This window comes from Fusarium subglutinans, assembly GCF_013396075.1.
Source record: "Fusarium subglutinans strain NRRL 66333 chromosome Unknown NRRL66333_c0000100, whole genome shotgun sequence".
Classification (NCBI taxonomy): Eukaryota; Fungi; Ascomycota; class Sordariomycetes; order Hypocreales; family Nectriaceae; genus Fusarium; species Fusarium subglutinans.
In genome coordinates, this window is record NW_023502163.1 from 139,585 (window position 1) to 163,283 (window position 23,699).

Below are 23,699 nucleotides of genomic sequence, written 5' to 3' on the forward strand. Positions count from 1 at the left end.
GACCCCGTATCTTATCTCATGGCCGTCAACGTTGTTCCACCATCAACAATCAAGGCTATCCCAGTAATGTAGCTAGCCCTCGAACTACACAAGAAGATAACAGCATCTGCCACTTCATCTGGCGTTGCAATTCCTCCCATAGGAACCGCGGCATTTACAAACTCTTCAAGACCCTGTACGCCTTCCAGGGCCTGTCGTGTCATCGGGGTATCAGTCCAAGAAGGACAGACGCAGTTAACTCTGATCCCATATGACGCGTTATCGAGTGCTATCAAGGTATCAGCTGTATGTTGTTGACAAGGATTCTTGTTATCGACTGACCGCTATTCTTCGTCAACCCAAGAGCTGCGTGCTTGGACGTGGTGTATGGTAGGACACCTGGACTTGCAACCATGGAAGACGCAGAGCCAAGATTCACAATAGCTCCACGTGATACCCCTCTCCCAGAAGAGGTTGCGACTGGCTCTTGAGCTCGCATGGCAATAGAAGCTTCTCGCGTAACAAGAAACATTCCTGTAGTGTTAACTCGAAGAAATCTTTCAAAGTCGGACAAAGACGTGTTGGCAATGTCGACCGCTTGCCGAACTCCGATCTAGATAAACGCGTCAGCTATGCATGTCAGATCTCGAGATGCATGAGTATCCAATGATTACTCACGCCAGCCGAGTTGACGCAGTAATCAATGCGTCCGAAAGTCTGTACAGCATGGCCCATGAGGTTGCGAACGGAGTCTTCGCGAGTCACGTCGACGTGAATGGCTTCACAGAGGAAGTCCTTGTTTACTGCTGCGTTCTTGCACTCTCCGACAACATCCTTAGCAAGGCGAATGGTAATATCAGCTATGAGAACACCAATTGCCCCCTCCTTTGCGAAGGCGATGGCACAAGCCCGACCAATACCACTTCCTAATGTGACTTGATCAGTTTTTGGAGAGGGTAGCTGTCAGGTTTGTTACTTACCCCCTCCAACAACCAGAGCATATCCGGAAACGTCCATGCTTGGGATAGTGCTGTTTCTCTCTTGAATCAGAACCTTAGTTGAATGGCCTTGATAGATGATGGTATATTAGGTCAGAGCCCAGTTGGCAATGGATGGAAATTAATACACAAATTGACTGCCCGTTGGATTACAAATGCAATTCGATATGCAAAAGCCACAATACCAAAGAGACCATGCACATGGTATCGTGATTCCCGTCGCTATGTTTAGAGGTGTCATATGACAAATTATGGCCGCGGAGATAAACATATTTGCGAAACTGCCGACTCTTCACGAAGCCATGTTCTAGATCTTGGAGTTACTCCTGTAGGACTCATAGATACTCGCACAGATATCAACGTCTTATCCTGCGGTGATTTGAAGGGTCCTCGGACAGGAAATGTTGCTCATCGTTACTCTTTTCTCTGACCCCGCTCTACTGTGTGACCGGAGGTAACAGAGTATAGTCGAAGACCCTTCCAGAATCCATTGATGACTTGCATATTGTACGATCTAAGAGGAGGTATCCTGACCGCTATTACCACTGCTTAGAATACCTAGCGATGTGTTGAAGCCTTCAGGCTAACAAATGTATCCACACCAAATTCTAGGGTTCAAGATGGTGGATAGCTTCACTTTCCGAAGTCAAATCATCTATCACTAATTCTGTATACAGACCAACCTAGACTCGAGACGGGGAGACATTGCCTCACAATGTAAGCAGGCAGTGTAATGACTTCAGCTGATGTGAGGAAGGAGGAAAGAATGTAAACGTGGTACATGAGAATGAACTTGGAATACACGGTTGCTTTCATGAAGGGGAAGGTCAATCGGATGAAGTCTTCTCGCTATGTAGTAATAAAGTAAGAGCGTTAGATAGAACTTATGAAAAGTGCTATAAGATCTGCTCCTGAACCGATCGTCGATCCCATCATTCAGGCTAGCATTTACTTCTGCCAAGCATTACTGAAAAGACAAGAAAGTGAAGCCAAAGCACCATGACCAAGTCCGAAACTATCACCGTAGCATCTACCTCTCAACGAGGTGGTGACGGCCTGGGATCTGAGAACGAGCAAAACATGATCTCTTCCAATGCAGCAACTCCAGATGATGACCCTGTATGCATTGTTGGAATGGGTTAGTATCTCCAAATACCTTCATCCCTTATTCTGCCGTCGACCTAATTCTGATGTAGCATGTCGACTACCCGGTGGTATCCGTTCTCCAGATGATCTCTGGGATTTCATGATCCAGAAGAAGTCAGCCTATGGACCTGTCCCAGCTGACAGGTACAACATCGATGGTTTCTACCACCCTCAAAGCAACCGCAGCGGAACAACAAATGTCCCCGGAGGCTACTTCATCAGCGAGGACGTCCGACAGTTTGACAATGCTTTTTTTGACATCAACAACCTTGAGGCCACCTACATGGATCCTCAGCAACGCAAGATTCTCGAGGTCGTGTACGAGTGTCTTGTGAGCTCGGGCACTTCTATGGAAGCTGTGGCTGGCTCTAATACCGGCGTCTATGTGGCAAACTTCACGGTGGACTATCAACCTTTGCAGCTGAGAGACCCTGATTATCTGCATAGATATGTGACGACCGGATCAGGTGCCACTATCATGTCGAACCGGATTAGCCATGTCTTCAACCTTCATGGACCTAGGTATGTATACCTTTCGCTTACGATAGGTCAATATTCAGATATTGACCATTTAATAGTCTGTCGGTAGATACTGCCTGCTCTTCATCTATCTATGCCTTACACCAAGCCATCAAAGCTATCAAGGCGGGAGATTGTGACAACGCAATCGTGGCTAGCGCCAATCTAATCTTATCACCAGAGCCTCATATTGCTGCTGCCAAGAGCGGTGTTCTCTCATCCACGGGAATGTGTCTTACCTTTGACGAATCCGCCAATGGCTATGGTCGAGCAGAAGGCGTCAATTCTATTTATATTAAGCGCCTGTCCGCTGCGGTGAAAGACGGAAACCCTATCCGTGCAGTCATCAGAGGAAGTGCATTGAATGCGTAAGTAAGCCCCTGGAGTCTTATGGGCCGAGACTGAAACTCTGATAGGAACGGGAGGACGCCTGGAATATCCCTTCCAGATAGCGACTTCCAAGAACTGGCAATGCGTAAAGCATACCAGGATGCCAACTTGGACGTTTCAGGAACTGATTACGTCGAATGCCATGGTACCGGAACTGCTGTTGGTGATCCTATAGAGGTGGAGGCGATTGGGAGAGTCTTTGACCGAGACTCAGGGAGCCAGCTTCTGCTTGGATCGGTAAGTATCTGAATATCCATTGTGGCATTACGCTATGGCACTGACAAAAGATTAGGTCAAAACAAATGTCGGACATAGTGAGGCAGCAAGTGGTCTCACATCCATGCTCAAGGTTGTAAAATCTTTCGAGAAGGGTCAGATCCCTCCAACTCGGGGCATCGTTAACCTCAATCCCAAATGTACGACTTCATCTCTCCCCACATAGAATGGCTAACTAATCCTACCTACAGTGATTCTCGCTGAGCGTAATCTCAAGATTGCACAAGATACACACAACTGGCCACGGGCTCTTTGTCGCGCAAGCATCAATTCCTTTGGGTATGGTGGTGCTAATGCTCATGTCATCCTTGAATCCGGCGACAGTTATTTCGGCAACAAACATCCGATGAGGCCATCCATGAACAACATGGCGACAACAGGACAACAGAGAGCTTTAGTGTTGCCTCTATCAGCAAGCTCGCTGTTCTCTCTCGAAGCGCTGGTCGATGATATCTCCTCGAGGCTCCCTCGGCTTGGCCATGCAAACGAGATTGACTCGTTGGCTTATACCCTTACCAATGGGCGCGATCACCTCAGTCACAGAACCTTTATCCTAGCAGACCTTGACAAGAGTGGAAAACTCTTGCGAACATTTCGAACAACAACTGGTGACGATGAGTTCCACATGATGAAACCGCTGCCCCTTGGCTTTGTATTCACTGGACAAGGAGCACAATATCCCGGCATGGCCAAAGAGTTACTTGCCAGCTCTCAGCCTTTTCTCTCTACGATCCGCCACCTCGACTCTGTGCTTCAAGCGCTCGCCACTGAACACGCTCCAGATTGGACGCTGGAGGGGACAATCTTACACTCAGACACAAACGTGATCAACGAGGTAGAGCGTAGCCAACCAGTCTGCACAGCGGTTCAAATTTCCATTGTCGAGCTACTTCGCAGCTGGGGTATTCAGTGCAACGCAGTTGTCGGACACTCCTCGGGCGAGATAGCAGCAGCTTACTGTGCAGGCCTTCTCAGCGCCTCACAAGCCATCACGGTAGCCTACTTCCGCGGATATGCTGCAGGAAGGATGACTGCCAGAGGTACTATGATGGCAATTGGACTAAGCGATGCAGCTGCTGCACTCTTGATCGAGAGCAAAGGACTCACAGATCAGATCCGCGTGGCATGCGTTAACGCCCCTGATAGTGTCACGTTGAGTGGTTCAGATGAAGGAATTCAAGTGCTGAAGCAGGCTTTGGAGAGTGACAGCAGGTTTTGCCGTCTGTTGCAAACTGGAGGTCGCGCTTACCATTCTCCTATGATGGAAGAAGTTGGTGGTTTATACGAAGATTTACTTGTCCCCCTGTTCCGTGAAAAGGATGCAAGGAATGGTATTCCTTGCAGAGCTTCAGGTGAAGTCACGATGTGTTCATCCGTGGGTTGCAGTCACGAGAGCCTCAGTATATTGGATGAGAAAGTCAACATGCCAGCATATTGGAGGAAGAACTTAGAGCAGCCTGTTCAGTTCAACTCCGCCCTCTCAAATCTGATCTCAAGCCAAGGCAATCTGCATCTCATCGAGATTGGACCACACTCAGCTCTGGAAGGCCCAGTCAAACAAATCCGGAAATATCTTCAACTTACGGAAGCAACACTGCCCTATTCATCGGCTCTAGTCAGAAAGAAAGATGCTGATCACAGCGTCAAGGCACTTGCCGGAAAGCTCTTTTCGCACGGCCATTCTGTGATCTGGGATGCAGTTAATACTCTTCCCAACAAAGGATTGAGAATTCTTCATGAGCTGGCTCCTTACCCGTGGGACTATACGCGGAATCAAGGTGTACTCTGGAGTGAACCTCGAGCCAGCTACGAAATTAGGAACAGAAAGTTTCTACGTCATGAACTTCTTGGGACGCGCGCTCTGACAGGTAATGATATCGACTATACATGGCGGAATCTGTTGCGTCTTGGCGAAATACCTTGGCTGAAGGACCATTGTCTAGAAGATCAGATTGTCTTCCCTGCAACGGGGTACATGGCCATGGCTATTGAAGCTCTTTCTCAGATCCTTGACGCGAAAGGAAAGCCAATCGACGAGATCTCCTTTGAGCTCCGCAACGTCAACATCAGTGCCGCGCTGCAGATTCCTAGTCAGGAGAGAGACGTCTATTCGAGGGACACAGATCTGGAACTGCATACTACCATGTCCGGTAGCAAGATCTCCAACACTAGTAGCTCAGCTGAATGGCATGAGTTTTCTATCTCATCCTGGCAGGCTGGAAGAACCATGCTTCACTGCATGGGCAGCATTCGTTTGACCAAGCCTCTGACAGCTCGAGATAAACCGAGTGTTAGGTTATCTGAGATCGATGGTTTTGACAAATGGTCTATGAACAAGTGGTACTCCAAATGGCATGATGAAGGTCTCTGTTTTGGCCCTCACTTCCGGTCCCTTCACAGCCTACAGACAGATGGGGGTCGAACTCGACAGGAGACAATTGGGATCACAAAACTTGAGCCCATTCTTGACGGAAACGGCGGCACGTCTTACCCTCTTCACCCTATCACCATGGATGCAGCTATCCAAACAGCTGCACTGAGCACGGCGGCTGGCCACGTCGACTTCTTGAGGGCTTGGTTGCCGGTCTTCATTTCTGAGTGTAGAATCCAGCCTCCTTCAGGCGGTGTCGATGCTGAGGTTGAGATCCAAGCCTTTTCGGAGCAAACTGGCTTATCCAGCAGATCCATAACAGCTACAGTACGAGATTCGACTGGAAAGCCCCTCATGGACTACGCCGGTCTTCGTGTTGCTTTATACACAGGGAAAAATGCAGCTGCAGTCGAGTCGTCTACCATCAGCAAAAGCAGCGGTAATAGCTTTTCACACGACCTGTATACACAGCGCAATCCAACTCTGAGAGTGACGTGGAAACCCGATATCCAACGCCTCGATTCAAGTGGCCAAGAGAGTCTGAGGAACTATTACATCACCGATTTCGTGGACCAACAGACCGATGACGTGCGTGACGACGAAAGTCTATCCATCACGAGCGCCCTCCTTGATCTCGCTGGGCACAAGAATCCACGCATGCGTGTTCTTGAGCTGGGTGGCGACGGGCTGGGGTACAAGTCAAAACATTGGCAATTAGCCTTGTCCAAAGATACGGCTTTTTCAAGGTGCCGGTCCTGGCATGTTGGAACTTTGACAGCGGATGGAGACATATCGCTGGAGACAGAGGATGGAGAGGCTCCATTTGATGTCTTGTTACTTCCGAGAGTAAGTAAGGCCACCCGTTGTCGAACACCCTCTAATCAGGTTCTACAGCACGATACTTCGAGGCAATTCTGGGATCGGTTTCCCAGACGGCTCAGTGACTTGCTGTCAGACCAGGGCATTATTATCACTCGAGCAACGGACGTCAGCATGACAGAGATGGAGGCCGCTGGCCTCAGTGTCCTGGATGTTGGGAATCAGATATTGCTAGGCGTGCATGCCCTTCAACTGCCAGGCACCGCGGCCAGAAATATATTCATTGTGGCAAGTCCCTACCCGTGACCTTCTTCACCTAATCGCTAACCTTCCCAAGCGTGCCGAGAATGCTTCCGCCACGGTAATAGAACTTGGTGCGACTTTATCGGCAATGCTATCGGAACAAGTCGGTATATCCCATGTCACCAGCATCAAGTTTCATGAGCTAGACACTGTCGAGATCTGTGATGTGGACATATGTATCTCCCTGCTCGAATTAGAGAACGAATTCCTGGCGACTATGAACCCACAGGACATGGAACGACTGCGCTCCATAACATCTACAACGACAAACCTCTTGTGGATCACTGGCGCAAACATGCTAGGCCCTACTCCAAACCCCAACTTGACGCTCTCGAACGGTTTGTCACGGGCTCTTATGCTTGAACAGCCTGCACTACGATTCTCCATCCTAGACGTTGGATCACTCACTGATCTTGACACGGAGTTGATATGCTCGAGTGTTACCAAAGTCCTTGGACGTGTCCATGACAGAGACGACTGTGAGTTTATACAAAAAGACGGCCTCCTGCATATTAGCAGATATTGTCCCGACGTCCAGCTCAATTCACTCTTCCGCCGGCGTCTTGGACTTCGCGCTGGTAAGGATTTGGAACCGTTGGCGAGTTCGCACCCTGCAAGACTATCGATTGATCGCATTGGGGCGATGGACTCGCTCTTCTTTCAGACATTGTCTGAGCCTACTACTCACGCCGCTCTGGGCCCTGGGTATGTTAATGTCGACGTGAGAGCAGTGAGTCTTAACGCTAAGGATGTGTACACTATGAGCGGGCGAGTGGATACACGGAATATGACTACGGCATTTGACTTCTCAGGCCTCGTCACCTCAGTTGGCCCAAATGTTAGCCATGTCGCGGTGGGTGATCGCGTTGTCGTATCAGCTCCTCACCATCTTGGAACAGCGGTTCGTGTACCAGCTGGATGCGTGCACAAAATGATGTCGGATGAGGAATTTACGGTGATGCCTTCCATGATGGTCATATACCCCACGGCGTTATATGCCCTCAACGAGCGTGCCCACCTACGATCCGGCGAGTCTATACTCATACACGCTGGCTCCGGAGGTCTCGGCATCGCCGCTATCATTCTGGCCCACAGGATAGGTGCCACTGTATACACCACCGTTGGATCAGATGTCAAACGCGAGTATCTCATTAACGAGTTATACATCCCATCTTCACATATCTTCAACTCCCGCGACTCGACCTTTGTCCAAGGCATCATGAACGCAACAAATGGCCGTGGAGTCGACGTCGTTCTCAATTCCTTAGTCGGCGATCTAATGCACGACAGTTGGCGCTGCTTAGCTGACTTTGGACGTTTCGTCGAAGTTGGGAAGCGAGAACTCGTCGATGTAGGCAAATTAGACATGAGCGTGTTTCTTCGTAACGCCACTTTCACTGCATTTGATCTCTCGGAGCTGTTCTACTCCCAGGACCTCTTCCATCGATCCATTTGGGACAGACTTATAAGTGAGGCATTACAGCTCTATCGCGACGGAGAGATTCAGCCCCCTCCTATCAAGGTCTTTGATGTTAGTCAGATTGCTCAGGCATACCGAAGTTTCTTGAGCAAGGATCGAGTGGGCAAGATTGTGATTTCCTTGGAGGATCAGCAAGCTCGAGTGCCGGTAAGTATAATCCATATCTAGAAACGAGACAAACTAACCGGGGTCTTAGGTCGCCCCACCACTGTATTTGAGTGTCTTTGACCCTGAGAAAGTATACTTTCTCGTCGGATGCCTTGGAGGGCTAGGACGTAGCTTGAGCCGATGGATGATGACACGAGGAGCTCGTCGGTTTGTATTCCTAGGCCGTTCAGGTGCGGACCGACCGAGTGCACGTCAACTAATCTCCCGGCTCGAACAAGCCGGTGCCACTGTCGAAGTAGTCCGTGGCGACGTCTGCAGCTTGTCCGATGTCACGAAAGCAGTTGAAGCGTGCATCAGTGCGGGCAGACGTATAGGTGGTGTAGTCCAAGCCGCCATGGGTCTTTCCGAGTCTCTCTTCGTAAGCATGTCCAATGAGGCCTGGCACACTGGCATCGACCCCAAGTGGCAGGGAACCTGGAACCTCCACAACGCCCTGCAGGTCCACGTCGATAAAGACCAAAGCAACGAGCCTGATTTCTTCCTCCTGACCTCCTCAGTCTCAGGGACTGTCGGTACAGCTACTGAAAGCAACTACTGTTCGGCCAATGGCTTTCTCGACGCTTTTGCTCGATGGCGTCGCGCGCGCGGCCAGGCTTGTGTTTCGGTTGGTCTAGGTATGATCTCGGAAGTGGGTTACCTGCACGAGAACCCTGAGATCGAAAGCTTGCTTCTGCGCAAAGGGATCCAGCCATTGAACGAAGATGCGTTCTTGCAGATCGTCGATCTTGCGTTGACTAGCGAGAAAGACGGTAGGGTTGATGACTCACATCTCCTCACTGGCTTAGAGTTTGCGGCGATTCGAGAGCTCAGTGCCCAAGGGTTCGACGTTACCAGCCACGGAGTCCTCAACGAAGCACGCTCCTCTATCCTACTAGCCTCCGTGTTGGCGGAAAAGGAGGCTCGGGATGTAGCTCCTTCAGACGGCAACGTAGCTATTGTCGCAGCGGCAGAATGGTTCAAGAGCATTCCCTCGGCTCTGTCACCCGTTTTTGCCCCGGTCGCAGACTTCGCTACCTTGCGCATCGCCATCATGCACCTGATCAAGACGCGCTTCTCTAATCTCATCCTGGTCCCAACAGACCAGATCAGCGAGGATAAGCCGCTACCTAACTTTGGTGTTGATAGCATGATTGCGTCAGAGTTTCGCTCATGGTTCTGGGCAGTTTTACGGATAGATATCCCCTTCTTGGACATTATGAGCACTAAAACGAGTTTGGATACGTTGGCAGAGTTGGTAGAAGGGAAGCTTTAGCTAGAAATGTCATGACATAGATTGCTTTGAGACTGAACGATATGTATTTCAGCCCATGCCTATTTCCCCATGAAACTCATCAGAACCAGTAAGTGCTTGGGGTATCTTGCCAATTTGATCGGCCGCCATACATGATAAAATCATCAGAAGATGTAAAACTTGATCCCAAAGTGATCCGAAGCACTTTATATCACATTACATATACTATATATAGTTGAACTCCCATTTTCCTTTCACAATTATCTAAGGGACTGTGTCTGCCCGTTGGCTTTTTCCCCAGACTTTTCACGGTGGCGTAGGTCCTCTCACGCCTTTGTCCACTTGGTCAGTGTCTGTCGAATGTGCATCGCCATATTTAATATCCACCTGTACAAAGTCAGTCAACAAATAACGCGGCGTCCACAGGGCTGACTTACAGCAGTCGTTCGGAGAATGCCATTATATGTCATGATCTCCTCTTCGCTTCCATTAGGTGAATATCCACGAATCTCAGTCTGTGTTCTGCTTCGGTGCATATCCTTGAGATGAAAAGACGACACGCCAGCTGTGCCATTTCCATAGCGACTTGGCGTGTTGTATTTTCCAGTGTCATTCGTACTTTTCCCGGAAAATAGACGAGGGAACATTCTGCGAAACAGTGGGCGCAGAGCCGGGCCACAACAAGCAATGATGGCGAGATTGACTTCGATACTACTCAGAGTGTCACCAAGTGAGTGTCTAGAGTCGTACCCTTTGATGTAGAACTTCTTATACAGTTCGATCACACGAAGAATAGCGACGATCGTTACTCTGAACAAAGGTTAATAAGTGCGAATCAGGTGCTTGTTACATACTTACACGCCGCCCATGAGAAACACCACGATTAAACCTAGCTTCGCAGCGATCCGCATCTTGAGACCAATGAAAATCCAAAACGGAATTAAAAGAACAAGAACGTCTGTAATGATTGTAATAATAGCCGATGAGATGTAGAACACTGGTCCATCAATCTGACGCTCTGGCTTTATAGATAGGTCCCAGTAAGCATTGATTGGAATAGTTTGGAATACCACTGTCAAAAATATTGCAATCATCAACGCAACATTGAATCCGTTCAAGCCATAGATGGCCCATTTAATGCCACGGTTATGGCCTCCAAGTCGAAGAAGGAAGAAAAGAATTGATGACTTTACAAGAGCCAGGATAGGGTTGTAAAGAACCTGCATTATCCAGTTGTAGAATAAAACAGGCTCGATGTCATAATTCTTGGGAAGATCTTTAGTATGGAAGCCGATGTATTCGTATCTGAAGACTATCAAGGATCAGTACCCGGTCTTGGTGATATGTTGCATACAGGACTTACAGTAGTAATAAGGAACATGCAGGCCGATGGAAAATAGCTATGTCGATCAGTTGTCAGATCGTTCTGATCGGCGCGGGATCCTTACCATTGCGACTGTGACGAACCAGTCATCTATAGCCAGTCAGTCAAACCAAGAGATCTCACGCAAGGATGCAGCGTAGCCACGAACTTACCGATTCCGATTTGCTTCTTACTAAATCTGGAGTACATGCGGGCACTCCATGTGACGAAAGCAAGAGACATCATGAGAAAAATAATCGCAATTCCAGTCTGCTGTGTCGAATTCGTTGGTATTTCCGAGACCGGCACATAACCGCGTCGAAATACCATGTTGCCAGCTGTGCCGCTGTCATTTTGGTCCATTTTGGAAGCCTCGAAGATCAATTGAGTGAGAGAATGGCATTGTCAGCGGTGGGGAAATTACTATATAAGATGTGACAACCAGTGCATGGAAGCAGCCACTTCGTCAGTAATTTGGGCATTCCAAACAGCTTCCGGGACTGCAGCGACGTGGCGCGAGAACAATTACCAGGGGTCTGCTTCATCATCAACAAGGGCCAAACTCTAAATCAAAAGGTCATCCGCCACCATAAGCCCTAGCAGGTCATTGTAGGGATCCTACAGGCTTGAACTCTTGGCTGAATGGTCTAGTGTTCTTTAGCGACCTCTGCGCCGTCCGCGGCAGCCGCAGCTGGAACCGGGATGAGGGGTAACCCTTGCTTCGTAGGGTTGTGTTTGTTGGTTCTCGAGGCTTTTTGCAACAGGGAAATTGATCCGGAGCAGGGGACAGATTCTGGGCCTTTGTTGTGGCGCCGAAAGAATCCCATTGTGTGGTATCTTGGCCAGCTTTGCAATTAAAAGTTGGCATCGTTAGTTCTTAAGAGCATTAAACTCGCGGCTATAATGCCCGAAAAATGAAAGGCCAATATAGCTTCGGTAATTCATAACTCTAGAACTACCGGCTAGCCCCTCCTCATCTTGTTTCTCCACTTCTTTAACCGATGTCTTCTCCGGGAGGCCGACCCCAGGATTTCATTCTTAGATCCCTGATCTACTTTAGTCCCGCCAACCGGATGAGATTCCAGTGTCTTGGCTACTTGGCATACGAAGCACAACCAACACTCTAGAAGTTTGGGCACTAAATCCCTCAGGGGAGGTCGCCAGCCCTCAGGCCTCAGTCTGTGCTTCACTCAATGTCTGGATGACAGTTCCTGCTGCAAGATTAACTTCACGATAAATTAAACGATCAGATGACATCTTGAAGTCTGATCCATCTCAGGATACGACTTACAAGTCCTATACTAAGACCGTAATGAGTTCTATGCAACCGTTGCAACGTTGGTGCTCCTGCATGTAATCTCTCGGTGATGGCTAGGTTCTTATTGTACATCCTCGTCTATATTCCTGACTCATTCCCTGTTGCAGCCGGAGCCGATTTGGTGGACATGCTGCATGACGCAGGGGTTTCTTTGTGCCGCGATATCCAGTTCAGGGTTGCATTCACCCCAGCTGCATAAGCCTAAAGTCCGAAGAACGGTGACAATTAATAGTTTTATTCCATAGACCATATCGCAATGTAAGACCCTTGATGGTACAATTCTTTACCAATTAACCCTTGATCCAGCTGAATCTTGCATTACCGAGACGTTCTACAGGAGATTATGATGCGCTGACAAAGCTGCATGCATAACGCGATCTCCTATCCACCTAATACTCATAAATATCACGCACTCTTGTCACACTTTAAGTTCTAGTTGACTCAGGCACTGTTTCGTGTGGTGGCTTGCATATTGTCACCTTCCTCCTATTGTTCTCCCGTTGTTCCCTCGCCCTCCCAAAACAGACGCCATGCTGATCACTCCCAGCCTTTTGGGCAGCCTCCTCGCCCTACTGGCCTCTCAGAGCGGCGCAGCCTATGCTGCTGACTCGGAGCAGGCCAGTGAAGTCGGCGAGACTGTCAAGGGTGATTACTTGGCTGAGGAGACGTTTCAGCTCACGGACGCCTCACTTCCCCAGATTGATGAGATCGATCCCGATCATGCCTCCCTTTTCTACCCTGAGAATGCATCCAAGCGTCGAAGTCTAAGTTCTCGTACTTCCACGAAATGCAAGACTTTCCCTGGAGATTTTCTCTGGCCCAAGGAGCCTGTTTGGAAGTTACTTAACCTCATCACTGGTGGCGCTCTTGTCAAGACTGTTCCCATTGCAGCGTCATGCTACGATAACCTTGGTGTTTACGACAAGACTCGATGTAGTTATGTCACTGACAATTGGTCCAACTCCTCTCTGCAGTAAGTCAGCCATACACTCCCCTATCTAGTCTGCAGCTAATCCTGTCAAGTATCGCCGACCCAACCTCAGTCATGTGGCCCTTATACCAAGGTCGCACATGCCAACCGGGCGAGACAGTTGTAGGCAACTGCACGCTTGGTGGCTACCCATCCTACGTCGTCGAAGCGCAGAACGTTGCCCACATACAATTGGCTGTTAACCTTGCCCGATCGCTTAATATGCGACTGGTGATCAAGAACACGGGCCACGACTTTAACGGGCGATCTGCTGGTGCCGGCGCCTTGTCGATCTGGACCCATCGCTTCAAGGGTATCCAGTTCTTCAAGACCTATAAGACCAAGTCTTACAGTGGACCTGCCCTCAAAGTTGGAGCTGGTGTTATTGGCTCTGAGCTTTACCAGGCAGCTGATAAGTATGGTGTCACTGCTGTTGGAGGTGAAGGTTTGAGCGTGGGCTTCGCTGGAGGATATCTAGCTGGCGGTGGGCACTCGCCCATGTCCCCTCTCTACGGAATGGGTGCCGATCAGGTAAGACCCTTGGTATAGACATAGACTTGATGACACTCACACTGACGACACAGATTCTCAGCATCGACGTCGTAACTGCAGATGGCCAATTTGTTACCGCCAACCAGGATGAGAACACCGAACTATTCTGGGCCCTCAGCGGCGGTGGCGGAAGTACATACGGTGTGGCGACCTCATACACCGTCAAGGCATACCCCAAGATCAATGCTTCCATCATGACATTCTCTTTCGGCACCAGCGATACAGTCTCTTATGATACCTTCTGGAAGGCTGTGAAAGCTTACTGGAAGGCCATTCCTACCTTCAATGCTGCCGGTAACTATGAGTACTGGGGTGTCTTTCATGGAGAAGGCGACGCACTTATCTTTTCCTTCTTCCCTTGGTTTGCACCCAACCATACTCTTGCTGAATTAAAGACTTTAACTGCGCCTCTTTTCAAGACCTGGAAGGACCTAGGTATCGAGCCCGATGTTGTCGCGTCTGAGCATGATAGTTACTATGGAGCTTGGTCGGCCGGTTTCCCTCGGGAGGTTGTCGGCGGGGCTAAGACCAAGACTGCTGGTCGTCTCTTCCCTACGTAAGGACTCCCCTCACATGGTCGTGTTGGTTATAGCTAACTGTTTCCTTCTCTAGTGAGAACCTTGTAGACCCAGCCAAATTCGACAAGACCTTTGATGCACTCAAGAGTCTTTCCGATAAGGGCGGACAGGTCATTGGGTTTGGTATTACCGGAGGGCCAGGCCCTTACCCAGATAACGCTGTCAACCCTGCTTGGCGAGGTGCTGCTATGTGGGCCATCTCTGTCATTGACTTCCCTGAGGGCAGCTCCTGGGATGTTGTTGCTGAGAAGAGCAAGACATTGACAAACGATTGGATGAAGCCGTGGAGGGATGTGACACCTGGTGGAGGTGCATACGCCTCCGAGGCCGATGTGACTGAGCCTAACTTCCAGCAGTCCTTCTATGGTGCTGATAAGTATAAGAAGCTTCTTACCATTAAGGACAAGGTCGATCCTTATGGTCTGTTCTATGCGCTTCAGGGTGTTGGTAGTGAGCGGTGGTATGTCACTGACCAAGTTCCTGGTGTGCCTACCCAGAATGGTCGCCTCTGTCGCGTGTAGATCGAAGTTCGCGATAGTTGGAGGAGGAGGATCAATTCAATTGTGCCGTTATAGTGGACAAGATCGCTTTTAATATACTTCGAGAGATTGGCCCAAACAGTTTGATCCTGAGTGATCACGAAACTTGTTCCTTGATATTCTGATGAGGTGCCCTGTCGTCCTCCAAAGGGCAGCTGCGTCAACATGCCAAAGTCCCAGGCCGGATTTATGCGGTCAACAAAAAGGTCTTCGCATGAAGGAGACAACAGAAAATCACAATTATGCCAAAATATCATTCGCCAGTCTTATAAGCGATATCCACCATAATGGCAGTCTATGCTTATTCTGCAGCTATGCGCAGCGATTTGCCCTAAAAGGAAGCTGTACCTTGCTTATTTTTAAAATTAGAGTCAGAAATCTGATGTGATCGACAGCTGACAACATATTTAACTGACGTATGAGAGGCTGTGGAAACAAGGTAAACAATGCAGATCGCGGGCTGTGCCTACATCCTCTCGGGTATAAAAGCACGGGCAGAAACGGTGCCATAGCTTCTAGCAAAAGTCGGCGATTAACTTTAGAGAGATTAAGTTCATCATGATCACTCAAGGCCTCGTCTGGCCCGTGCTTGGCCTTCTTGTCAACCCCGTTTCTGCGGGTACCATTCGTCAATCAGCACTAAAGTTAACCGTCAAACACGAGGGTACACTCAACCCAGCAATCAATGCCGACTTTCCAGATCCATCAATCATACAACTCGAAGATGGATCATGGGTAGCTGTCGCAACAAACGGTGGTCCGCCAGACAACTACAGAAAACTTCAAGTCGCCACAGCCAAAGATCTTCTCGGCGAATGGGCCGTACTCCAGGAAGATGCCCTCCCCGATAAAGGCTGGACAACGGGCGAGAATACGTGGGCGCCTGATATTCGCCGCATCGACAGCGGAGAATACGTCGTTTACCTGAGTCCTGAGATCGAAGCTGGGAGACACTGCATTGGTGTCGCGCGCTCAAAGAATGCTACTGGTCCTTACACATATGATCAGAAACCTCTCGTCTGCGGTCCAGATGACCTCAAAGGCGCCATTGACGCGAGCGGCTTCAAAGACCCCGAAAGCGGGAAGAATTATCTCATCTACAAAATCGAAGGTGATGCATCAGGTCCAGCGGGCGGCACACCAATTATGCTCCAAGAAATCGAAGGCGACGGCGTTACCTTCGTCGGAGATGCCGTAAAGATCTTCGACCGCATTGGTAGTGAAGACGGCGTTCTCGTTGAAGCACCAAACATCGTACGCCTTGGCAACGGGAAATACGTCTTGTTCTTCAGCAGTCATGATTTTCGTGATCCGCTGTATAATGTCAAGTATGCTTATGCGGATAAGCTGTCGGGTCCTTATACGCGTGCGGAAGAGCCCTTGATTGCGGCGCCGGACTTTGGGCTTGATGCGCCTGGTGGAGCGACGAGTAATGAGGCGGGAGATACTTTGGTTTTCCACGGGTGGTGTCCTGATAACAAGAACATTCGATGTATGTATAGTGTCGAGTATGAGTATGAGTGAGGAGGGCTCAGTCACGATGTTGGAGTGTCTAGCAGAGAAGCTGTTTTCACCAAAGGGTTAAGGGCCTACTTACAGTCTCGAGACCTCCATTATAGGATACAATAAGCTTCTTGAAGAAGATATACCAGCCATAAAGGACATTACTCCGAAATAAGACACCTTAATTTCCATTTGTGCTTGAAAGCATTGCAATTCGCGACATACAAGACAAGAAATATACCTAACTAACAAAAAGACTTCGCATCATGCTCAGCTATGAAGAAACTTGAGCTGGGGGAACTTCTCCTCCAACTTGTTCATGAACTCATATCTTGCCTTTTCCTTTACATGCACTGCAATCCCTCCAAAGAAACCTACAGACCATCCAACCATGAACACACCGAAGCCAACCATAGCTAAGGGCGGCACACTAGCCATACCACCCAGAGCGGCTACTCCCCATCCGCCGACGCAAACGTTGCCGGCCGTATGGTCCCACTTGATCTCCTTATGGCAGGCTTGGCGGAGTAATATCATCAGTCGCTTGAGGACCCGGATGACATGCCGCGATGGCCGGACAATGATGTAAGCGAGTCGGATCGCAAGGTCATGGCAGTTCCAAAAGATCGGCATGTACGTCCAATCTTCTCGAAGCGCTGTATAGTCTAGACAATTTAAGTCGATATTCTAAGAATATGTAGCCCTCCCTGCCTTACATACCTCGAGTTATCTCCTTATTGGACATATCCGTCTGCCCAATGACCTCTCCACTGTCTATGTTTTCAATGTCCCCGTCGGACCAGGGGATGCACGCATTGAAGATTGCTGGTCTCATACTACTGTTGCTTCGGCTACTCCTGGACGGCGACATCATAGTGAAATCGCCAGGGTGATCCCAGAACCTTGCCCCTCTGAACTTCTGGAGCAAGCTCACGGATGTACTCTCCCAAAGCTCACGGTCCATGACACACAGGGCGTAGTGCGTCGTGAATCTGAACCTGGATGCTAGATCTGGCAGAGCGCTGTTCTCATGGCTTGACCAATCAATTTCAGTACTTGGCGGTGCTCGGTACCCAGTCGCTTGAACGATCGTCTGGAACGATTCGCCTACCGGAGTGGTTATGAGAAGTACAACTCGTCGGCCTGCGTATCAGAAATTTTTTATCACTAGCTCTCGATAAAGATTGTAGCTGAGTGCCAGAACTACCTTCATGTCCGAGGGACTTTGCTTCGTTTGTCGGGTGTTCTGACGCCATCTCCCGAATTCAGCAACACCTAGACTTATAGGAAGAGCGGCAATCACAGGGCTAAAGGGGATAAGAACAAGAGTAACACTCAAGCTAGAATATAAACAGGTGTTAAGTTCTTAGTGCAGTGAGATGCTTATGTATTGTGAAAGGATGGATGGATGCCTCTCGAGAGCGCCTACCAGTCCGCCTTACAGGTGCATCTACACCCTTTTCGCCCAGCGGCCCCGAGTGCGGCCAGTGGTTGGTCGAATGAGGGCTTCCTCTGGCGGTAATGGAGGTACCAACAACGCAGGCAGTGTCTGTTAGCTCTGGCCGCCGGCGCCCAGAGGCAGAGTGCATGCACATACATTGTAAGAGTTTCACTTACCGCTAGGTCACCGTCTGTTGGCCTTACTGTATTTTAGGTATTATTGCAATTAAAGAATACTTAACTAATACCAACTAACAAGGAGGCGAGTATTTTGAGTTCTTGTAATAACCTCAAAAAAGATATTTCATGTTTAAATTAAAAAAGACAATATCCAGTGAATTTTCGACCACGCCAGGAGTCGAACCTGGAATCTCTAGAGAGTTCGGGAACTGGAAACCGAAATCTAGCGCCTTAGCCATTAGGCCACGCGGCCGGAACTGTCGATGATCGGCTCGCTTCTGGCAGCGCTCAAGTTCTCGACGCGTCCCAGCGCGTGATAACACGAGGAATAGGGTAGTTGACATCGATGTAAAGAGTTCTGTTTATTTTATTCTAATCAATCTCATCTCACTACCCTTGTTTACATAGAAAATAATTCAAAGGCGGTAGAATTTGTTTTAATTATAGTGAGTTGTTCTTATCTCTTAGGTATATATATCTGGATTATTATCTCGATTCGACATAACTGGAGATGAAATGTTAAGTAAGCACAGATGAACCCAACCTAAACCTTAGTCCCATATACCGAAGCTTATCTGTTGAAGGCAAACCCTCTGCCCAAGCACTGCTTTGCCAAATCTACTTAGCCTCCTGGATCTTCAAGACCTTCTGCAAACTAGGACGCTTGCGCATATTCTCAGTCCACTTCTTAACATGCGGGTAATTATCCTGATTAAACTCCTCGTCGGGGATCCGCGGCTCAGCTGTATTCTGCCAAGTAAAGAACGCGACATCCACATACGAGAGCCGACCGCCCAAGAACCAAACATTTCCATCCGCATCAGGCTCCTGCTTCGCCAGATGTGCATCCAGCACGCCAGTTACGCGATTGACCTCTTTGAAATAGCGCTCCCGAGCTTCAGGAAGTGGCTGGTAGATGATGAACCACATCGCCTGGCCGTAATACGGTCCCTGGCCGGTGGTCTGGAAGAAGAGCCACTGGCGAGCGTGGTAGGCTTCAGCCGTGCCGGGTGTGAAGCTAAGCTTGTTTTCTTTGTCGTAGGTCTCGGTCAGGTACTCGATGATGGCGCCTGATTCCCAGAGAGTGAGGTTTGTGTTTGGGTCCTGGATAGAAGGCAGTCTCCCGTTGGGGTTGATGGCGACATACTTGGGGTTTTTGACGTCGGTGAGAGGGATGATTTCCGTCTCGTAAGGTAGTCCCAGTTCCTCGCATAGGAGGATAACCTTGCCAGCATTGGGTCCATGGATTCCCAGTACTTTGATAGGCTTTATTTCTGCCATTGCGATAAAAGGTGATTGGTATGACGGCAGATGGAAAGGGCACAGATGTGAATTGTATATGATGATGAGTAGAGAGGATAGAGTGTTGAATGGACTTCTTCCCATGGGAGTTGTATCTTTTTAAATACATAACTGTCCCTTCCTACACCCGGCAGAATCAACACTAAGCATGAGCGCGGAGGGGACTGACAAAGCAACCAAACGCTGGTATAACATGTGATTAGTCAAGTTGTGATGAGGTTCGAGGGTTCGTCATGATTATCCTCATGTAAGCCTGCTTCCGCGGAACTGGTAGCTCCGATTTGATTGGCTGGCTTATCATGGACAGCAATCAACAAAACTCCCGACTCCGAATTGCTTTACAAATTTACTACTTTTATAGATTTGCTTTACTGAGTTACTCGAAGAAAAGATGACTTAAATTTGGGACAGACCGATATTAATTGTCTTCGAACCTAGTTAGCAGAGCGATGAATTCAATGCGGTCCGCAACATGAGCTCATGCGAATCATCCACAACCGCCACAACCATGCATATCCAGTCTAATACACATACAAACACGTTTCAAAAGTTCCAAAATTATTACTCAAAGATCATCGTAAAAACTCTTCTCATTTACGAGGTCCTGCTCGTCTCCGAAGACTACATCCGATAGCCCGATTTTGAACCGAGACAGTCCCACTCTCTCGGTTATGGCGATCGGAGTCCGACTCGGCTGAAGTCACCATCTCGCAGGAAACTCAATTGGAGTCCGTCAAATGGCACGGGACTGAATAATATTATCAGTCACGACACTGGCCAAATACGAATATAAATACGATCTCCGCCACCTCCTCCATGCCAAGAATTGAATAATACTCTGCAGACTGACAATCCCATCGACGAGTCTTCAATTAGCAATGTCACGCGTCGCTTCGCTATCACGACGTCATCTTCTCACCTCCCTCAATCAACAACCTAAACGCTACTTCTCAGCTACCATGGCTCAAGCAAAGGATACCTGGTCCGCAGACCAATATGTCAAATTCCTCAAAGATCGTACTCGTCCTTCTACAGATCTTCTCGCCCGCGTTCCCAACACTTCTCCCAAGCGCGTCGTGGACGTTGGCTGCGGTCCCGGCAACTCAACCGCCGTCTTAGCCGAGCGCTATCCCGACGCTCAGGTCTCAGGTTTTGATTCCTCAGCTGATATGATCAAGAAGGCGAAACAGACTCTTCCGAATGTTTCGTTCGAAGTCGCTGATCTTTTGACCTACCAGCCTGAGGAACCTGTTGACGTTCTCTTCTCCAATGCCGTTTTTCAGTGGTTGCCTGATGGGCAACGCATTGAGATTGTGAGAAAGCTTCTTGAGCATGTTGCGCCCGGTGGAAGTTTCGCTTTCCAGGTCCCTTTCAATCTTCAAGAGCCAAGCCACGTTTTGATGAGAGAAACAGCGGATACACCCAACATGCCTTGGACGGAGAAACTCAAAGCTGCTAACTACTCCCGAAACCAATTTCCTTCGCCAACTGAGATCTGGGATGGATTGAAGCATTTGTGTTCTGATCTGGATATCTGGCAGACGACTTACATGCATGTTATGGAGAATCACGAGGGGATTGTTGAATGGGTCAAGGGGACTGGTCTTCGACCGTATCTCGATCCGTTGTCCGAGTCTGAACAGGAAGCATTCGTTGAGGCTTATCTAAATAAGCTGAAGAAGGGTTATACTGCACAGAAAGATGGGAAAGTTCTCTTGCCGTTTCCTCGGTTGTTTGTTGTTGCGACAAAGGCATAAATATGGCCGAAGCATCGTATGTATTATTGTAGATAGAAGAATACTCTAGGAGACCGAAATAAACACCAAGCATAGTTGAAAATTTGCCGCCTGATGAGGGACAGACTTTGACTGTGTGATTGGGTCCAAGGGATGTGCGCGTTAGCCGTCGTGGCGAAGGACATATGGCTAACAAGTAAGATTTGTTTTTGCATATCGCATACTTATTCATTATGCGACATAGGCGCTAGAATAAAAAATGTGCAGCTTTGTAATGGTGGTGTCGGCTAGTTGTATTGCTTCTGGTTGCCTTAATCTGCCTTTTGGAGTTCTTACTACTGTAGGCGCACTGGATGTATTCTATTGAGGGAATAGCCACCATGTAATTGGCAAACAGGGTTGTATTTTCATCTCATTTGAACGCCTTGCGGCTGTGCATATGCATGCTCCGCCCGCCATTCCACACATAATATTCGATACAAACATCTCCTTATCTCTATCCCCTTCTTTATCTTTAAACAATCATTATAACACGTTGAAAAGGCTCTTTGATAAGATGTCGTTTGGATACTCCGTCGGCGACGTGATTGCCGGCGCCAATCTGACATATCGGCTCATCAGGATCATGGCAGACACCGAAGGCGGCTCCGACGAGTATGTTGAGGCCATGTCCGAGTTAGCGGCGATGCAACAGGCATTTCTCCAAATTAGCGAAATCCGGAACCATAAAATGCTCCCGCCCGCCACAGTCAACGCAGCATCTCACATTGTTCTATCATCAATGGACACCATCGCCAAGTTCCTCGAACGCACCAAGCAGTACCAGCGCCGGCTCGAAGATCCTAGAATCTCCAGTTTTCAGAGCTCGTGGCACAAAATAGGATGGACGCTGTACAAGTCTCATGAACTGCGCACTCTTCGAGATGCTCTCCATTCTAGACTCACATCGGTCCAAGTCCTGCTGTCGGCGGCTTCTTAGTGAGAAGACACCCCGCTAGGATGAGAACCTATTGAGTAAGTGTTTGCTGACGTATCTAGCTGTACACCTCTACCAGCGAATGTGGCCCGATATCAAGCCGCCGATCAAAATTCTCATGGTCCGTCTATTGCGGAAGCATCACCGGCCCCTCCTCATTCTCCAGCAAGCGGAAGCGACCATGAGCGAGATGCAGACGTGGCAGAAAAGAATCACAAAGGTTCGAGTTTGTCGTCTCCGTCGCCAGAACAGAAATTTCGGACCATCCAAACTTCAGAAGGAAGCAGCCTGCGTCAATTCATCCACTTCAAAGATGCAGTCGGCAGGAAGTTCAACTTCCCCTGGGAGAAATCCAGGAAATGGAGTGTAAGTCATGTCCCAGTGTCATATTCACACATAACCAGCCATTCACTATTGCGCGAGAGTTTTGCTAAATTCTTGGTCACTAGGATCTTGAAGATCTCATTAAACAGGCCTTTGACCAGGTGGACGTCCTGGGGCCGCACGTGATAGAAGGCCATTACGACTTGATAGGCCCAGACGGTAAGATTATCTTACCGAGCATTTGGGAGGACATCGTGGAGCCAGATATGGACATCATAATGACCATGTGGCCCGTGGAAACCATTAATAAACCGCCGTTACTACCCAGGGTGAGACCTCCTAGGCCACCACCCATAGTCGAAAGGCGCAGAAATCAAGGACCTGGAAATCCACCACCTAGAAGGGAATTCATGTCAGATACCCCAGGAATGCAGCATTGGAGGGATGATAGAGTAAGAGTCACCGCCGTGAACACGACTCGTGATGCCAGCCATCGCAGCTCCAGAACACCAGAAGTTCTACCTTTGCCGATACCATCAACTCCTCATGCGATCGCACAAGGACATATAACCACACCGGGGAGTGAAATTGAGACCTGTGCAAGTTCCAAAGAGTCACGTTACCGTCACCCTCAGCCAGGCGACGCAAGGGACTCGCAAGAACCCCGTCCGAAACAGAGGCTTATGTCTGATGAAGAGTTCATAAGACGTATCAGCGGCTTGGATGCCATCACGAAACCAGCAGTCATGGAGATAATCAAGGAGATGGAGAAGCGTTCCAGGATCACGCAAGCACAATCTAAGGAGATAATTAAAAGTCTCGAAATAATGCCTCTAGACTCATTCGAAGACTCTGTCCGCGCTTATCAAGCTGAAATGTCTTCCCAGCAGATTGGCCCGGAAAGAAGCTCAAGTCGAGACTCTCCCCGTGGAAGCTCTCCGGTTCCAACATACTTGAGGGATACTGTTGACAAGGGCAAAGCGAAACGACGCGAGAGGGAGGAGGATGGCTTATATTCTGCTGATGGTCAAGATCATGACTCTGTTGCCCCTACGAGTGACTGGGAAGACTACACAGAAGATGAAGAAACAATTACAGAAGACGGAGATGACGATCCGGCTTCCTAAATCCACCTGGAGCCTAACCAAAGGCCCAAAGGCCCAGACATATCCTGGGATCCCAAATCCGAATTCTCACTGGCCGAATTGGTGCGAGATGCGCTTAAATTAGCAGCATAG

The 23,699-nt window shown here is 48.9% G+C and overlaps 9 protein-coding genes across 9 annotated transcripts; 5 read left to right on the forward strand and 4 right to left on the reverse strand.

Annotated features, from left to right (window-relative positions):
* Positions 1-11: 11 nt before the first annotated feature.
* FSUBG_7741 (2 hydroxypropyl dehydrogenase) lies at positions 12-996 on the reverse strand (the record flags this gene model as incomplete). Its single annotated transcript, XM_036686077.1, has 4 exons — positions 12-268; positions 322-592; positions 658-905; positions 960-996. The coding sequence occupies 4 exons, from the start codon at positions 994-996 to the stop codon at positions 12-14; spliced, it is 813 nt and encodes a 270-aa protein (XP_036536792.1).
* Positions 997-1,976: 980 nt separating this feature from the next.
* FSUBG_7742 (polyketide synthase) lies at positions 1,977-9,701 on the forward strand (the record flags this gene model as incomplete). The annotated part of the gene is made up of 9 exons (XM_036686078.1): positions 1,977-2,115; positions 2,174-2,645; positions 2,702-3,010; positions 3,059-3,269; positions 3,325-3,448; positions 3,500-6,525; positions 6,574-6,700; positions 6,792-8,428; positions 8,478-9,701. The coding sequence occupies 9 exons, from the start codon at positions 1,977-1,979 to the stop codon at positions 9,699-9,701; spliced, it is 7,269 nt and encodes a 2,422-aa protein (XP_036536793.1).
* A 285-nt stretch (positions 9,702-9,986) lies between these two features.
* FSUBG_7743 (integral membrane protein PTH11) lies at positions 9,987-11,406 on the reverse strand (the record flags this gene model as incomplete). Its single annotated transcript, XM_036686079.1, has 6 exons — positions 9,987-10,067; positions 10,118-10,490; positions 10,539-10,992; positions 11,044-11,080; positions 11,129-11,154; positions 11,217-11,406. 6 exons carry the CDS (start codon positions 11,404-11,406, stop codon positions 9,987-9,989), a joined length of 1,161 nt encoding a protein of 386 aa, XP_036536794.1.
* Positions 11,407-12,891: 1,485 nt separating this feature from the next.
* On the forward strand, positions 12,892-14,982 carry FSUBG_7744 (isoamyl alcohol oxidase; the record flags this gene model as incomplete). The annotated part of the gene is made up of 4 exons (XM_036686080.1): positions 12,892-13,334; positions 13,385-13,862; positions 13,916-14,439; positions 14,496-14,982. The coding sequence occupies 4 exons, from the start codon at positions 12,892-12,894 to the stop codon at positions 14,980-14,982; spliced, it is 1,932 nt and encodes a 643-aa protein (XP_036536795.1).
* A 576-nt stretch (positions 14,983-15,558) lies between these two features.
* FSUBG_7745 (endo-arabinase) lies at positions 15,559-16,524 on the forward strand (the record flags this gene model as incomplete). Its single annotated transcript, XM_036686081.1, has 1 exon — positions 15,559-16,524. One exon carries the CDS (start codon positions 15,559-15,561, stop codon positions 16,522-16,524), a length of 966 nt encoding a protein of 321 aa, XP_036536796.1.
* Positions 16,525-16,773: 249 nt separating this feature from the next.
* On the reverse strand, positions 16,774-18,467 carry FSUBG_7746 (uncharacterized protein; the record flags this gene model as incomplete). The annotated part of the gene is made up of 4 exons (XM_036686082.1): positions 16,774-17,168; positions 17,224-17,596; positions 18,121-18,146; positions 18,308-18,467. 4 exons carry the CDS (start codon positions 18,465-18,467, stop codon positions 16,774-16,776), a joined length of 954 nt encoding a protein of 317 aa, XP_036536797.1.
* Positions 18,468-18,741: 274 nt separating this feature from the next.
* FSUBG_7747 (theta class glutathione S-transferase) lies at positions 18,742-19,404 on the reverse strand (the record flags this gene model as incomplete). The annotated part of the gene is made up of 1 exon (XM_036686083.1): positions 18,742-19,404. The coding sequence occupies one exon, from the start codon at positions 19,402-19,404 to the stop codon at positions 18,742-18,744; it is 663 nt and encodes a 220-aa protein (XP_036536798.1).
* An 899-nt stretch (positions 19,405-20,303) lies between these two features.
* FSUBG_7748 (trans-aconitate 2-methyltransferase) lies at positions 20,304-21,182 on the forward strand (the record flags this gene model as incomplete). The annotated part of the gene is made up of 1 exon (XM_036686084.1): positions 20,304-21,182. One exon carries the CDS (start codon positions 20,304-20,306, stop codon positions 21,180-21,182), a length of 879 nt encoding a protein of 292 aa, XP_036536799.1.
* Positions 21,183-21,717: 535 nt separating this feature from the next.
* FSUBG_7749 (ABC transporter transmembrane domain protein) lies at positions 21,718-23,588 on the forward strand (the record flags this gene model as incomplete). The annotated part of the gene is made up of 3 exons (XM_036686085.1): positions 21,718-22,139; positions 22,200-22,503; positions 22,587-23,588. The coding sequence occupies 3 exons, from the start codon at positions 21,718-21,720 to the stop codon at positions 23,586-23,588; spliced, it is 1,728 nt and encodes a 575-aa protein (XP_036536800.1).
* Between the last annotated feature and the right edge of the window lie 111 nt (positions 23,589-23,699).